Raw genomic sequence first — 16,240 nt, 5'->3', positions numbered from 1 at the left:
TATGGCATATTCTGAAATTATCAAATGCATATGGATATTAGAGATAACATATTGGGGGGGATTGCTAGGGTTGGGGTTGATTAACTGATAAATGATGAGGTTGAAGAGAATGGACCCTGCAACTCAATAAATAAACAAACAAACCAAAACAAGATTGACAGACAAACACTACCACCACCAAAACTTTAGAAATGTGGTCTTTTCAAAAAAAGATACTAGGGAGACGTTGGAGATAGGAAAGGAGATCCTGTTGCAATGGTTAGGAGGGAACTAGTAGAGGCCCAGGGTGAGCCTATGGAACGTCTGTCCAGTCATCCTTCTCTCCTATTCCATGCCCATTTCCACAGCGTGTATAGGCATGCCAACCTTGCTTTATTGAAGAAGTGAGGAAATAGTTAGATTCAGCCTCTTACATGTGACTAGTGATCAAATTAACATTAGATAATTAAGGTCTATTATATATTTAAAAAATAAACACAGTATAAGCAAAAATAATCTTATAAATTTATATAGTATATATTTATAATTATGTATACTTATTCTATATACTTTTAAATGGCATGACATTTCAAGTGGTCCATCACTTCCACCCTGTTTTTTAAATAGCTACTCAATTTCCCTTAAGATTTTAGTATCTATCTTTTTAAAACTATTCCCTGTGAAAATCGAACAATCTAAAATATAAAGTTATTATTCCTCTACGGGAATGTTGATAAAAACTTGTCAAATACTCAATATGATTTAAAGTAACATATTTTAACATAAGAAAGGGAGTTAAAGAAAGTAAGCTTTGTCAATTGTGAGAAATAAAAAACAAAGAGTAGATAACAGCACTTCTCTGATAAATGCTGACAAGAACTGAAAACTTCGGAAATTAATATTTTTAAATGTTGCTGTTTTAAATCTGGTGCAACTATAAATAACGAGGAATTGTGAAATATCTAAAATCTTCGCACACAGAATATCTATGCTCTTATCTCCACTGATATTTCAAACTGTTAAATATGTTGGAATGGAGACAATTTGCCACAAAACTCTCCAAAAAATGGGATAAAGATATATAAAATATTTTTATATGTCATAATTATCTATTCAAATGGCTACTTTTGAAGCTTATTCCTACATCACTAACTCTATACTTTCTCCATATGCAGTTTAAATCTTACGATATGTGTTCAGTTTTGGTGGAGATAATTTAGTTATTTCTCAGAACATGATGGAGGTTTTTATTGATTAATAGGAAACGGAGCTTCTTAGAATGGAATGAATATGATCAAAATAGATGTTGGCCAGTGATAAAGAATTGAATAATTTAAATTTTAGTTCCTTGGTTCAACCACTACGTGGCCAATTTCATTTTTCTGTTAATATTAAGGGGCTGTTCCACATATATGTACCTTTGAATTTTCCAAATGTATATGACAATGAATGAAAAATGTGAACAAATATATGGATAGTATTATTTTCCAAGGAATTTATAACATATTAAGTTTTGCAAAATTTCCAGTTTTAGACACTTGCTGTATTGTGTCTTAAGAGAATTCAATTTCTGTTAGAGTTATATAAAAAGAATTGTTAAATTATTAAAACAAAACATTCTAAATATGTAAGACCACACACAATGTGTATCATTGCATAGTGCATCTGAATTAATATATTTTATACCATCAGCTATAAAATAGAAATGTAGATTTTCAATTTATTTAAGAAATACAACCAGGATATCCTTCACTCGGTGAATGAACAAGTAAACTGTGGTACATTCAGACAATGGGATATTATTCAATGCTAAAAAGAAATGAACCATCACAACATGAAAAGACATGGAGGAATCCTAAATGCATATTAGTAAGTGAAAGACACTAATCTGAAAAGGTTATATATTTAATGATTCCAACTACATGACCTTATGGAAAAGGCAAAACTATAAAGACAGTAAAATGAATCAGTGGTTGCCAGGGGTTAGGAGAGAGGAAGGGATGAATAGGCAGAGCACAGAGGATTTTTAGGGCAGTGAAACTATTTTGTATGATACTATAACGGAGATGCATTTCATTGCACATTCATCAAAACCCACAGAATGTACGACACCAAGAGTGAACCCTAATACGAATTATGGACTCTGGGTGAAAATGATGTGTCAGTAAAGGTTCATCAATAGTGAAAAATGTACCACTTTGCATGTTGATAACAGGGAGGCTATGCATGTGTCAGGGTCGGGGGTATATGGGAACTCTGTACATTCTTCTCAATTTTGGTGTGAACTTGAAACTGCTCTAAAAAATAAAGTCTATTTAAAAGCAGAAAAAATAGAATGCTAATATCTTTAAAATCTTCATTGGAATGTCTAACATGCCTGGATTGACTGAGAATGCCTATAAATACAATACTCAATCTTTTATATCCTCTCACAACTAAAAAAAAGATGACATATTAAGTGATGGGTAAGACACAGGAAACTCTTAAATATCGTCAGCTGTTTGTATTTTCTGTTTTTGTATGATAGAACCCACCAAGGAATGATACCAGATCTTGCTGTAGAGAAATATTTCTCTGTGTTCCCTTAAATAAACTTTCCCTCATGTCTGAGACATTTGGTGGAACAAGAAGTCTCAGGCTAGTATATGAAAACCCCACAATTTTTTTTTCTGTTTTCCACCAATAAGCACTGAGAAGCAGAATATTTTTCTTGTCATTTTTCAAAGGCATCAGGAAGTTTAGTGTTTAACCTTCCATGTAACTTACATATCCAGTTTAGCCTTGGTGAAATAATAAATGGACAATAGCAAATTGAAGCTTGTCGTTTATGGATTCTTCAAAACGGAAACACTAGTTTGAAGATATGATTTTTACTTTTGTTTTAAAGGTAAAACTTTTACTTTTTTTCATATTTAAACAGAAAACATAAATTCTATATTTAACTATGAATTTTATAATATTTTAATATTTGTCTTCATATTAATAAATGAGAAAGCAGTAGAGAAGCAAGCACATAGCCACTACCAAATGATCTGTTGAAGCTGCTTATTTTGATTTCTTAAAATGAATAGGACAGATGCTGAGACGGGAATCTCTATTTTAGTTGTTATTAGACAGTAAGTAAAAATATTATTTTATATTAATAAAAAATGACCTATTTCTACCAACAATGTAATTAAGTCATTTTATAAGGTTTTTCAGAAAATGTGTAAAAATTGGAAAGTGATAAAATTTAATTTTATATTATCTTAAGAATATAAACTCAGCGTGAGTTTGTTACATTAATCATGGGAAAGCAGCTATATGTGCAAGTTGAAGTTAAGAAAGATAATAGCTGGCTAATAGAAATAACATGATTACTGGAAGGAACTGTGGTTGATTAATACATGGAACTTTCCTTTGTCACACAGTTTTTTCAATGGGCCAATTAAGAAGAAGTCAAAGGTACTAGGTCAAAGATATAAGACCATATAGGTCAAAGACTTAAGACCACATAGGTCAAAGACTAGAAATTTAGTTACGCCATCTTTGATTGAGCGTAATTTCATAAACAAAGATAGGAGGAACACTAAGAGATTAAGTTGCCTGTTGTCGATGACTAGTCATTTGGCTTCTCCAGTCCTCAGTTTGTTGATTTTGGTCTTTGCTTAGAATATTAGAATAGATCTCCTCAAATCTCTTTAGTTTCTTCACAGTGGGCCAAAATGACAAAGTAATATAAAGCTAATAAAGTAATATAAAGTTAATGTGACAATCACTATAAAAATGTCCAACAATTCCCAGATACTTCTCATTGGATATCATCTCATTGTCAGGGGGCTTCAGGAAAAATATAAACAAGAATGACAAAGAGAAACAACTTAACTCTCCCACCCGGTGTACAAAACTTCTATAACTATTGTCTCAAGTGAAAGAAGTTCAAATATTACAACCAAAAATAGGTATTATATTAAATCTTTCATTTTGAAATGTATACAACTATGTTTTAATGGGTGGTGCATATAAATATATTAAGATAAAGATTTTGGAGTGGGCTATTTTGGAATAAGAAAAATTAAATGTGCCCTAAAATAATGCAAATCTTGAAAATGGACATTTTTTTCTTTTGCAATTTCTACACTATTTCATTTTTATCTGGCAACACAACACTTGACTGTATTTGTGCAAGAGAAATATATATTCACATCTAGTCAGAGATTCTCATCTTTTTCACTTTATAAACACTAACTGTATAATTTATATATTAAAACATTATCATGTGAACCCAGCTCCAGTGCTAAAACAAAAAAGTGATATAATGTTTCGTTAAGAGTACTGGACCTGGGTTCTAATTGTGACTCTTCACATGTAAATTATTCACCTTCTTTAGGCCCCACTATTTTTATCTAAAATGTGGGAGAAATGATGCTTACTCCAGAGGGATTTTACGAGGAGTGAGTAAAATACTGCACATAAGGCATTCTGCACAGTGTGTGTCACAGTACATGATAAAAAGAAGAAGGTAGTCTGTTTTCATATTTCGTTATTATTATTCGTAAATTTTCAAAGCCATTTTTGTTTCCCACCTTGGCTGAAGACGAGCAGAGAACCTTAATGATTTTCTACAACTTTATTCTTATGGTGCTCAAAGTAAATCATAGTAACATATAAACCAAAGGAACTGGAGAAAATTCACTTTAAGCAATTGTGTCTGCTTTTATAAACTTTTGCTAGCAATGGAGACAACTCAAGAGCCCTTACATTATTGAAATTATTAACCATATTCATGTGTTTTATTAAGATGTCATCCAATTATTTCGTCCACCTACTAGTAAAAAAAGTTTCTAAGAAGACCCTAGAACTAGTTTACTAGGAAAGTAACAGGATTTGGTATTGTTTATAAATTATTTCTACAATATGAGTCTGCTGATGACATTATTTATCCCAAAAGAGATATCACTCGATGATTATATGTTTATTACATTGACATATTGGATTTGATCAAATTAGAAATGAAAACACACAACAAGGACAGAAAAGGTTTGTACCAGTAATAAAGAAAACACATATAACAAAGTTTTTCCTCAGTTTTCTTTATTACAACAATGGAGACACAGAAGTACAGAAAATAAAATGACATTTAATATACTATGAAACACATGCACAGGATTACACACAGTGCTGGATATTATGTTGGGGGTTTTAAATAAGAGATGATACTGACGACAATACATTTATAACAAGTACCTTTTTTTTTCCAAGAAAATAAGCTATGATGAAAACAAATGCAATTAAAATGATCAGAAATAGTCACTTTAAAACAGAAGTGTTATACATAAAATCAATGCAAGATGTGAGATAAAAATATTCTTAAAAGAATTTTATGAATTGTGGATGTTATTTAAAACAGCAATTCTTAATGACTTACTTTTAGGGAAAAACAGATTAGCTAGAAGATTAATCTCATACTGTCCACTTAGTACTAGTAATAAATATGGCATAATTTTTTTAAATGATGCTACCTCTTAATATTATGCAATGTTGGTAATGTGTAACTATATTTTTATTTCTTAAAATGGATGATAAAGAATAAGTGAATTTAACTTGAACATACACAAATTAAGAAATTTTGCAATATACTTAGGCTTAATACAACCAATATTAGATTAGTTCAACTTAAAATGAAATTGAATTCCACTTGAATGAAATATCTTTAAAAAGTAGGTAAAATCTTCTACCAACAAAGACTTAAGGACATCAGTTGCAGTTCAGATCATCTCAGATATACTAATAGAACTCTTGAATATACATACTTTTCTTGGCTATTGTGTTTTTTCCCATTTTTTGTTGTTGTTGTTTTGTTTTGTTTGTTTTCTTGAGGAAGATTAGCCCTGAGCTAACATCTGTAACCAATCCTCCTTTTTTTTGCTGAAGAAGACTGACCCTGAGCTAACAGCTATGCCCATCTTCCTCTACTTTATAAATGGGATGCCTGCCACAACATGGCTTGACAAGGAGTGCATAGGTCCGCACCTGGGATCCGAACCCTGGGCCACTGAAGCAGACCACATGAACATAACTGCTGCGACATCAGGCTGGCCCCTGCTAAATTGATATTACAGAATATTCTACTTTTTGGGTAACATTTAGGGACAGATATTCTAAGCTTTGAAGTTAGTTAACAGTCATGGCGGAGGGGAGGATTGCTACCAGGATCTTTATCTGGTTCCTAATTTTAGACAACATGAGAAAACCAAAGGTGCTTGGAAAATGAAGCATTTATATTAAACTCTCATCTCTAGTTTATTTCAGAACAATTAAATTAGAGTTAAACTTGCTGATTCCACTGCCTTAAATAACAATAGTAATGCTGCTTATATACTTTTGCAAACTTCATGTATTTTATCAAGTTTTTAAGTATGATAAAGTAATGAGATAATACTACAACCTTATATCTAAAAGTTAAAATGCTAACTCTAGAATAATACTTAAATTTAGATGGTAATTTGGAAGACAATATGTTAATGACATGTTAGAAAGACTTGTGCTTTCTTTATGTAAGACCTAAAACTTACTCTGGTAATATCTTCCGAAGTCTAAGATTAACTATCAAGAATTAATAGTGATTAAATAATATTCTTTACTTTTTAATGACATAATCAGTTGATTGGGAAATGGACTTTTCATCAATTTCAATTTATATTGAAGTCATTTCTAGGGCTATTTGTACAATATTTGTATCTCCAATCATTTAAAGTGTATAAATTTGAGTTACTCATTCAATGCATTAGGCTTGGTGAAGGTTTTATGACATATATGCATACTACAATTGCTGGGATTTTAACATTTACCAGTCATTAACAGAAAAGGAACAGAAAAAATACATCCTATTTATTCATGGCCAGAAATTAAGAGGGAAGAAGAAGAGGAGGGTGAGAAGGAGAGAGAGAGAGAGAAAGTGAGAGAGAGAGAGAATATTAGAAAGAATTGGAATGAAGACTGAAAGGAAATAAACCAAAATAAGAGAAACCCTATTTAATTTGTACTTATTCAAAAATTGTTTAAGGATGTTACATTACACCTCATAGATTTGAACCATAATAAAATACCTAAAATGAAACATTTAGGTATGATCTTTGTGGGGGATCAGAATTGGCCACCCCAAAATGTGTCTCTTTGGTTAAGGACAAGAGAGTCTGAAAGAAACTTTGACCTTCCCCTAACTGCTTAAAAGAATTTAAGATAGAAGGCCTATCCCCAGGACAGGCCATCACCATCAATAACTCTGGGTAGGGGTAGTCTGTGAGGGTCCTTGCTAAGCCCATTCATATCAAAATTCTGTCTACCAAACATTTGCTTTTCCATCTCCATGTGAATTGCTCTCCTCCCCTTTGAAGTACCAAACCACTATCCCCAACATTCTCCTTTATCTTTAACTGGAAATGGTATTTAAGGTTGTGGCTTTGGCCATTCTGGCTGAGTTACTCAGCTCTTCTGGGTTTCACCCATGTATACACCTTATAAAGCTTTGTTTGATTTTCTCCTGTTATTCTGTCTCATGTCAATTTAATTCTTAGATCAGCCAGAAGGACTTACAGGGTAGAGGGATTATCTTCCTCCCCTACGCCTTCATGATCCTCTATCTTCACTCATTGAGTGGAATCATACATAAGGGCTAAAGAAAATTACGTATAATAATATTGAATTTAGGTAGTGTCATAACAGATTATTTAAAGCTTTTAATGCTGCCAACATCATAACCAAAAACAAATAGGTGGAAATTTTCAGGTAGTTTTACTTGACTAGATATATTTCTTAATTAACTACTATAAACTAAAAATATTGTAGGTAATATTAGCTAACTAATCTTGAAAGCTAGACCCAAATATACTTAATTAATATATTGGTGATATAAATATCCATCTTGAATTACTAAAGTCATTTGTAATTTTAAAATTTTATTTCTCTATTCTTAGTATAGGTATATATATTAACAAATAAAATACTTTTCATGTATCTCAAAGAGTTCATCCAGGTCCAAAAGCACATGGCTTAATTCTCTCTTGCACACTATATTTTGTTGAATATAAATGAATAATCACAAAACCAACTGTTTAGAGTTGAAACTATTGTAGAATTTTCCTGATTTTAGTTTTAATTTAAATTAAATATAATAAATGGGCATTCTCATACAGAAAATATTTGAATTAAATTATAATGGTTTCCAAATTGACCCAAATTATATAACCTATGAACTACTGTTACTGAACTATTAATTTTAAAAGAACTGCTGAATATTTTAAAAGTCAAAATTATTTGCAATGAAATTATTTGTTTATGGAAGCATTTGCTTTATGTATATATAACTGCAGTTATATATATAAAATGTTAAGCCAATGTTGAGAATAGACATATATTTATTTATTTATTTAAAAAAATTTAAACGCTTTACTTTAGGCTAAGAAAAAAAGAAGAAAAGAAAATTTTTTGTAAATGAAGTAAGCCATTAAACTTTTCAATCTTGTTCATGTCTACCAGTAATGAATGCATATATGTGCACTTGCATAATGCTTTTGGAAAGAATCTAAGTGAAGAGTTTTTAAAATATGCTTATTCTCAATGAATAACAGTATTAGGAGAGAGAGGAGTAAAAAATGGCAATTTATCTAATGTTCTCCCATGTGAGAAGTTTATGGGAAAGAACAATTTCCTGCTACTTCCTGGGCACATTCTGTTGGCATATCTGAAACATGATGCTGGTGGGCCTTGGTTTTATTTGATAAATAATTTTTGAGTTTGGATTAGGGTAGAGAGACCAATAAAACTGAATGATAAGAGGAGAAAAGAAGATAGACTTGGAGAGGGTTGGGGGAGAAAAAAGGAGATATTCAGGTTTACATAAAATATTAATCCTGACACTCCATGTGCGGATAACGGCAATCATACATAAGCAAATCAACCCAGCCTTATAATTGATAAAATATGATCAAAACAAACTTTTGAAATCATTCAACATTTGGAAATATGATATACACATAATAGATATAGGCACATATTTCTGATTATATATAATGATTAACATAAAACTCACCTTACACACAAGTTCATATTTATACATTTCAGACACAGAATTTTATTTAAAAGTCCATTGAATGAAAAAAATCACTGGATGCTACTAGGGAGAAACTTAAAAAAAGTTGAATCTCTATGTCGTGCTTACCAATAATCACATTTATTTAGACCTATAGACAGATATTAATTAGACAAAGAAGTTCCATCAGTTAGATTTTATAGTTGTATATAAGAAAAGTAAAGCTTAAGTAATAAAAAGATAATTCGGCAACAGTTTTATATTAAGATTTTTTTTAAAAATCCAAGATGGTAATTTACAGTCTCTAAGGTCTCATTTATTGAAATGTAATAGCCGCGTGGTTCACAGTTTTGTACTTTCCAATTTCTTGTGGAAGTAAGACAAAGCACAGAGCCTATTATTTTAAGATGTCAGAGAATATTTTTCAAAGAATTCATGCATATCTCAGAGCACTAAAATAATTGTTCATTTAAGAATAAACATTTGGTCAAATGATAGGTTGTTTGTTAATTTCAGGATTAATAACTTGATCTGTACTTAGATGTTTAAGAAATCTAAATAAACAACTCGTGAAACGTAAATAATTCTGCTAAGATAATACAACTTTAATTTTAGGTTCTTTTCTGAACTGTCAAAATGTCAGCCTAGGTATCATGTAAACCTGACTTTGAGCGTTCTTCATATTACAGTTGGTGACCTTGAGTTACAGAATATAAAATTTTTTAAAAATCAACTCTGTTATCTTACTGCAGACATATTCTATATTCTCTACAAAAGTATTATGTCGCCATATACTAAATTATGATAATTTCTACATGACTTTCTCAGAAATATTTATAATTTATCAGAAAGATGCAGTCAGGTTATGATGAATGGGAAAAATTGTTCCCGGAAGTGTTATTGGAACTCCTTTCTTTCCCAGCACTTTCTACATATTAGTAACCAACATGTCTACATATCTTATCCAAACTCAGTTATCATGGAATATAATACACAACTATAATTAGTTCTTTAATAAAGAGAAGATTGGCTATGGTGATTTTAAAAACAGAACGTTCCCGATAAATAGGTTATATTCCCATAATGCATGAATCGGGAAACTTTTGTCTCAGCAGTGAAGAAAGGAGGGAAGCAGAAGTGTGTTTAATCTGTGGATGGGTCACTTCTGCATTCTACAGGTTTGTTGCTAAGTCAGAAGAAAGAAGGACAACAGTGGACAGCAAGGAGTGTGGAAAAGATAAAAAAGAAAAAACAGACTACTAAAGGCATGTTCAGCCTCAGACCTTACATGATAAGACTCTGGGTACTTCTTCAAAAAGAAACAGAGAATACTTCTATGCAATAAAATAAATTGTTTTGGATGAATGACTATCTAAGCTCAGAACCCAATAATTTGATTTACCATGTATGTTATGGTCACACTTGTGAATATACGTAAATCTGATGGCTTCATAATTGTCCTGAATGAATAGTAAGAATAATTTGCTAGGGTGTAGTTGGGCGTGAAAAACACAAAACCCTCTTTTCTCATTTTATAATGAATGAAATTGAGAAAACAAAAATCATTCCTCCTGCTACTCCCTCAAATCCAGATTCCTTTGAAAGCTGGAATCCAGAACACTCCCTTTTTGTCTCAATTTCATCTTCTTGAAAATAGTAACTAAAGTATTTACTTTTCTCTCTGATCACTGCAGAGAAATTGACTCTTAGGTGTCCAGGAAAATGTTATAAGTGTACATATTTTTAGAACATCAATAATTGATGCCAATTCAAAATGAAATCCATGTCCAGTGAATAACTTTTTAAATCTATTCAAATTTAGTTTATTATTTACTTCTGGGCAATTGCAGAGAGGTATTTTCACGTAAAAGAAAAAGTCTAGATTTTCTTCTAACTGGTGTTCAAATTTAAAAGAAGAAACTCTGTTTCACTTTTATTCCTTATGATATTTGAGGTCAATAAAAGGAAAACAGGCATCAGAATAGGGATATACATCTACTATAATAAAAGTTATCAGGTTTATATTTTATACAAATGGTAGACATATATAAATGGTAGATTATAAAATATTATAAATGTTCATAAAGTTGGAAACTCACATTTAAAAAACCACAAAACCAATATAAAAGATGCACAGTTCTACATAATAAAATTACTATTATACAATATATGGCCATGGATATTGAGCTACATTTGCAAAGTAATCAAATGAAAGAAGATTAGATGTAGCAAATGCTTAAGTTCCAAAAAAAAGTGACATGATATTTTACAAAGTCAACTTTAGAAATTAAAGGAAACTTCAGGATGAAGCAAGTTACTCAGTGAACTGGTACCTGGAAGAAACAATCCTGATTCAATTTCCTTCCATGATTTTCTGACAAATTATCTACTTTAAAGTTTGACAGTTTGAGGAAAGGGTAAAAAGGCTAATTGTTCCCGGGTAAAGATACATGCATAATTAGTGGGACCTCAGAGAGTGTTTTCTTATAATTTAGATTAGATTTGTAAATTTGCAAGACATAAAAGGGAATATCACATGGTACAACAACAACATTAAAACATGCAAGACAAACTTATGGCTATAATGAAAGAAAACCCAGCAGCATTCAGCTGCCATGACTGGCTTCCATTTTCGCCTTTATTCGCTTCACAGCATTTATCTGCATGATGAAAATTGTTTTTGAAAATAGAATAAAAACAAAATAATCAAGGAAAAAAGAGTAGAATTAGAAATATGAAAAAAAGGAAAAGAAAGAAAGTGACAGTAGGAAAGAAAAAAAAAGAGAAAATAATTAATGCAAGATTTACACAAAGCCACCACCAATTTCCTACAAAAAATTACTTTGATACAAGACAAAGAATGGCAAAAATCTTGTATAAACATTTCCAAATAGTTGTTACATATTAAAAACATATCTGAGGCTCAATATTAATACTGTTTATTTCATATAACTCTGACATTAGTTCTATCATTCTTTAAATGTGAACATCTTAATTATTCTTTAATGAAGATACAACTTAAAAAAGAAAAGTCACCACTCAATTCCACTGTACTACTGGTAAATTCACATTGCTACTTTATGAGTTCATCATACTCTGCAAAGTTTACTGATAGTTCTTTTGCTACCATGATTTCTTAGAAGACATACTTAATAAAGAAGTGATATTTTTAATAATGAATTAACCTCCAAGAAATAAAAGTGAAAATTACATATTCCCACAATGAAAATTTGCAATAAGAATAGAAGCTCGGAGCATTAATTCAACCGGCCACAGGCACACTCTAGACATATGTCACTGTACCTCACTGAAAATAATTTTGAGAATCAAAGATGGTGAAAATAATTTACAGACTTACTTTTTCATTATGTGCTAAACCAAAGAAATATTGTTTTGCATGTAGTATTAATATTTATATTTGACTGAGATTTCCAGATAAAGTTCTCTCCAATTAATTGAACTTCAATTTCACCATTGTTTTAGACTTTCTTTAATTCATATTCTGAAAAGATCATAAATCTAACCTTAAGAAAACATTTTAGTATTTGCCATGCACTTGAATATTGTGTTTTCTGTTCACGTTGAGCTATTCAGAGATGAAAGCGTATATACTACTGTTGCTTGGAACTAGAATGAATGTTATCAAAATAATTGTACTCTACAGTTCATGATAAGTATAATCTAAAAGCCCATGAAAATAAAATTAACTGAAAAATTTTAGCAATATATTTATTGGCAGTGATTTATATCATTTTTTTGTTGGCTTGTTAAATTTGAAGAACTCTCATGGATGTATTACATGCTTCATTTCAGATGGTAGAATTATTTTACCAATGGATCTTCAGAATATATGAATGGAGCTATTTGTCACCAAATTATATTGATAGTCAATGTTAAACTTAGACATGTCTCTAATTCATTGTAACAAGAGGAGAAAAAAGAAGCAATTATTAAAAGATACTAAGGTCTTTCTTTGGTTAAAATAAACAATATTACACATATTATAAGCCAGATGAAATGGTGAGAAATGTCTTCAAAATAATTAATCTCCAAGAATTTTTGTAAAAGATTATATTAAATCGACTAAGTTAGTAGTATTTTTAGTCATTAAAATTGCAGAACAAGTCAATAAATGTCATTTTATCAGCCTCTAGTTCCACAGATAATTTTGCAATCATTTTATAAGAATTAATTTATCATAACTATCCAATACTCATTGTTTATAAAATAAAATTAGATGGAATTATACTGTATGAATATTCCAAAAGGAATGTGATTGCAATTTTGTACACTCTATTTCTTTGTAAATCAAGAAACACATCTTTCAAAATAAACCCAACCTTAATAAGTGAAAATGAGAAAATCAGATCATAAACTATAAACATGGTATCCACTAAGATACATACATAGAAAGCCATTATTATCAATAAAATATATTATAAATTAATATAAGGTGAGTATATTGTTAAAAAATAGTTCTTCAGTCTGAAAAACACGTATTCTACATTTAGTATATTGCTTATAAAAAGTTAAATATATCTGAATGTAATAAGTAATGGTTTTTTTAATTCAAAAGTCCACAAACTTTATTTGGACAGTCTACAATGCATGCTATACAAAAAATAAACACTAAGTTAACTTTTAAACACCTTATTTCTCCAAATTAAATAAAAGACAAGATCTGCTAGTTTGTTACAGACAACATATTTCAGATATGAGTTTGACTTTGTAATATTTATTTAAAATTAGAGTAAGAAAACATATAACCATAAGAATAATTATGATGAAAGCATATGAAGATCATTTTTCGTTACCCTCCCAATGCATAATTTTAATTCTATAAGATATTGTGGGTTTCAAGACTCTCAAATTCACCCATCATCCGTTATACCCTTTAAAATTTCCCCAAGAAACCTTCTAAAGTTAAATTGAACAATTCTTGAATTATGACGGCATGCCTTCGATGTGGCTTTCCACAAGTCATTAGCATTCAGTAGATTCAGTCACAGTAAACTAGACATTATTTTGTGACATTTTAATAGATAAAATAAATCTTTTTTTCTCCTTCTCCTGGAATCTACTCTGGCTTTGTATCAGCTGCATATTTTAAAGGGGATGAATTCTATCTCCTACCTTCTCAGATAGCTTTGTCCGTACATCTGTATGTCTGACTTAACTGCTTGATCTGTTTCATCAGCTGTGAAACACATTCTAGCCTTTTAGATCACAAAAGTCCTTCTAACAGTGAGTGTTTTTTTCTCTGCCCACCTTCATAGCAAAGCTTCTTGAAAGCATTAAATAAACATGGAATCTAAACCTCCTAAACTCACACATAAAATCCTCAGTCCAGTCCTACCTAATTTCTCTTCCAACCACTTCAGCAAAGCTGTATGTAATAAGGACACTTCACATCACTTTTGATTGAGTTCCATTGACCTCTCAGCAGCATTTGAAGCGTCAAATGCAACTTACACCTTTTCTTCTTAGATACAGTTCTCTCTTAACTTCCAAGCTACTACAGCCTTGTGTTGTTCCAGTAGCTCTATAACATCTTGGTCTCGTTGGGGCTGGTGTGGTTTCACTTCTTTTATAATATCACAGTCCCTTAGGACACAGTTCTTAACTCTCTACTCTTCAGTAACTCAAGAAGCACTCCTTGAACATCTCTGCTGTGCCAGTCACCCTTCTGTGTACTGGTAAAACATCTATGAATATCGCAGACATCATCTCCTTTTCATAGAGCCTGGGCATTGCTCATTGTGTGGTTTTGTCCTCACCCAGGCTTCAAATACCAAACATCTGGTAAGGTTGACAACATCATAATGTATGTTTCCAAGATATGGCTATCTTCTCATCTCCATACACACATCTAACTACTATTTGGCATTTCAAACTTAACAAATACCAAACTGATCCTATGTTTGTTCCTCATTTTCCAAATCCTGCTCCTCCTACAAGAATCTTCGTCTTGAGAAATGATGCCAACAATGTTCCAGTTGCCCAAGCGAGAAACCTAAAAGCGGTCAATATCTACTGAATCCAATCTGTTATACAGGCAGGGTTAATCTACATCTATGATGACTCTGGAGTTTATTTACTGTTTTCTTTTCCTACTGCCAACACTTTTTTCCAAAGCATTCCTGTTCATCCATCTCTGGCTTTTATCCTTATGAGCAAGAATAGTCTGTCTAAACGCATATCTATTCATTGAACTTCCCTGCTTCAACTGCTTTATTACTGCTTTTAGGATCTGTTTGAAAATCATTTACATGGTTTTCAGAAGACCTTGGATTCTCTGGGCTGCAGGTCTTTCTCTAAACTTTCTTTCTCTAAACTGTTTTCACACCTCCAGGTTCTCTTCCAGCCATGCTTTTTCTTGTTCCTAAAGTAGATCAATTTCTTTCTTCTCTCAGAGACTTCTTCCACATAAGACACTTTCCCTGAAAGGTTCATTCCCTACAACTTTATTTTTCTTTCCTTCTTTCTTTTTTGTGTGAGGAATATCAGTCCTGAGCTAACATCTATGCCAATCTCCCTCTATTTTATATGGGATGCCACCACAGTGTGGCTTGACAAGCAATGCTAGATCTGCGCACAGGATTCGAACCTGTGAACCCCAGGCCACCAAAGCAGAGCACAGGAACTTAACCACTACAACAGCAGGCCGGCCCCCCTACAACTTTCTGTTGGAAAGTCACTTTCTAAGGGAACACTTCCTTAATCCTCACCCTTCCCCCATTAGTTAGGTGCCCTTGCCAAACCCCCTCATGGCAGCATACTGCACCAGCACAGCTCTTAGCTGTAATTATTTTGTGGGTATTCTAACTCGTGTCTAATATGTCTCCCTACTAGCCTGTAACGTCTTTGAGAACAGGAGCCAGTTCTGTACTTTTCACAGATAATTCCTCTGTACTCCTTTCAACACTTTCACAAAGCAAGACCCCAATAAATAACTGGAATGAATGAACGGATGAAACTTAACATTGCAGAACAAGAAGAAACTAGCTTAGAGATGAGGAAATGGATATCAGAGAAGCTGAGCAACAGGAACAAAGCTGAAACTGTAAACCAGAATTCTGTCCATTTCCCTTCTAGGTCCTGCCCACCAGCTCATTCTCCGAAATTGAAACAAAAAATGTTTTTAGAGTAAATGCATCATAGCACATCTTACTCATTTTTCTGCCTTCAAAT

At 31.8% G+C, this 16,240-nt stretch overlaps 1 protein-coding gene across 2 annotated transcripts in view; it reads right to left on the bottom strand.

The window, feature by feature from the left end:
• Positions 1-16,240, bottom strand: part of NCAM2 (neural cell adhesion molecule 2) — a 482,218-nt gene that overhangs the window by 28,219 nt on the left and 437,759 nt on the right. Inside the window, exon 16 of one of the 2 annotated variants that reach the window (XM_070597897.1) lies at positions 5,036-11,709. The exons of the other annotated variant lie outside the window; for it this stretch is intronic. Within the exon in view, the coding sequence (XP_070453998.1) occupies positions 11,603-11,709 (107 nt within the window). The 3' untranslated portion in view covers positions 5,036-11,602. Of the gene's footprint in view, positions 1-5,035; positions 11,710-16,240 lie in introns of those variants that run through there. 2 annotated transcript variants of the gene reach the window in all.

Source organism: Equus przewalskii, chromosome 27, assembly GCF_037783145.1.
Source record: "Equus przewalskii isolate Varuska chromosome 27, EquPr2, whole genome shotgun sequence".
Classification (NCBI taxonomy): domain Eukaryota; kingdom Metazoa; phylum Chordata; class Mammalia; order Perissodactyla; family Equidae; genus Equus; species Equus przewalskii.
This window is presented reverse-complemented; position numbering and strand designations above follow the sequence as displayed.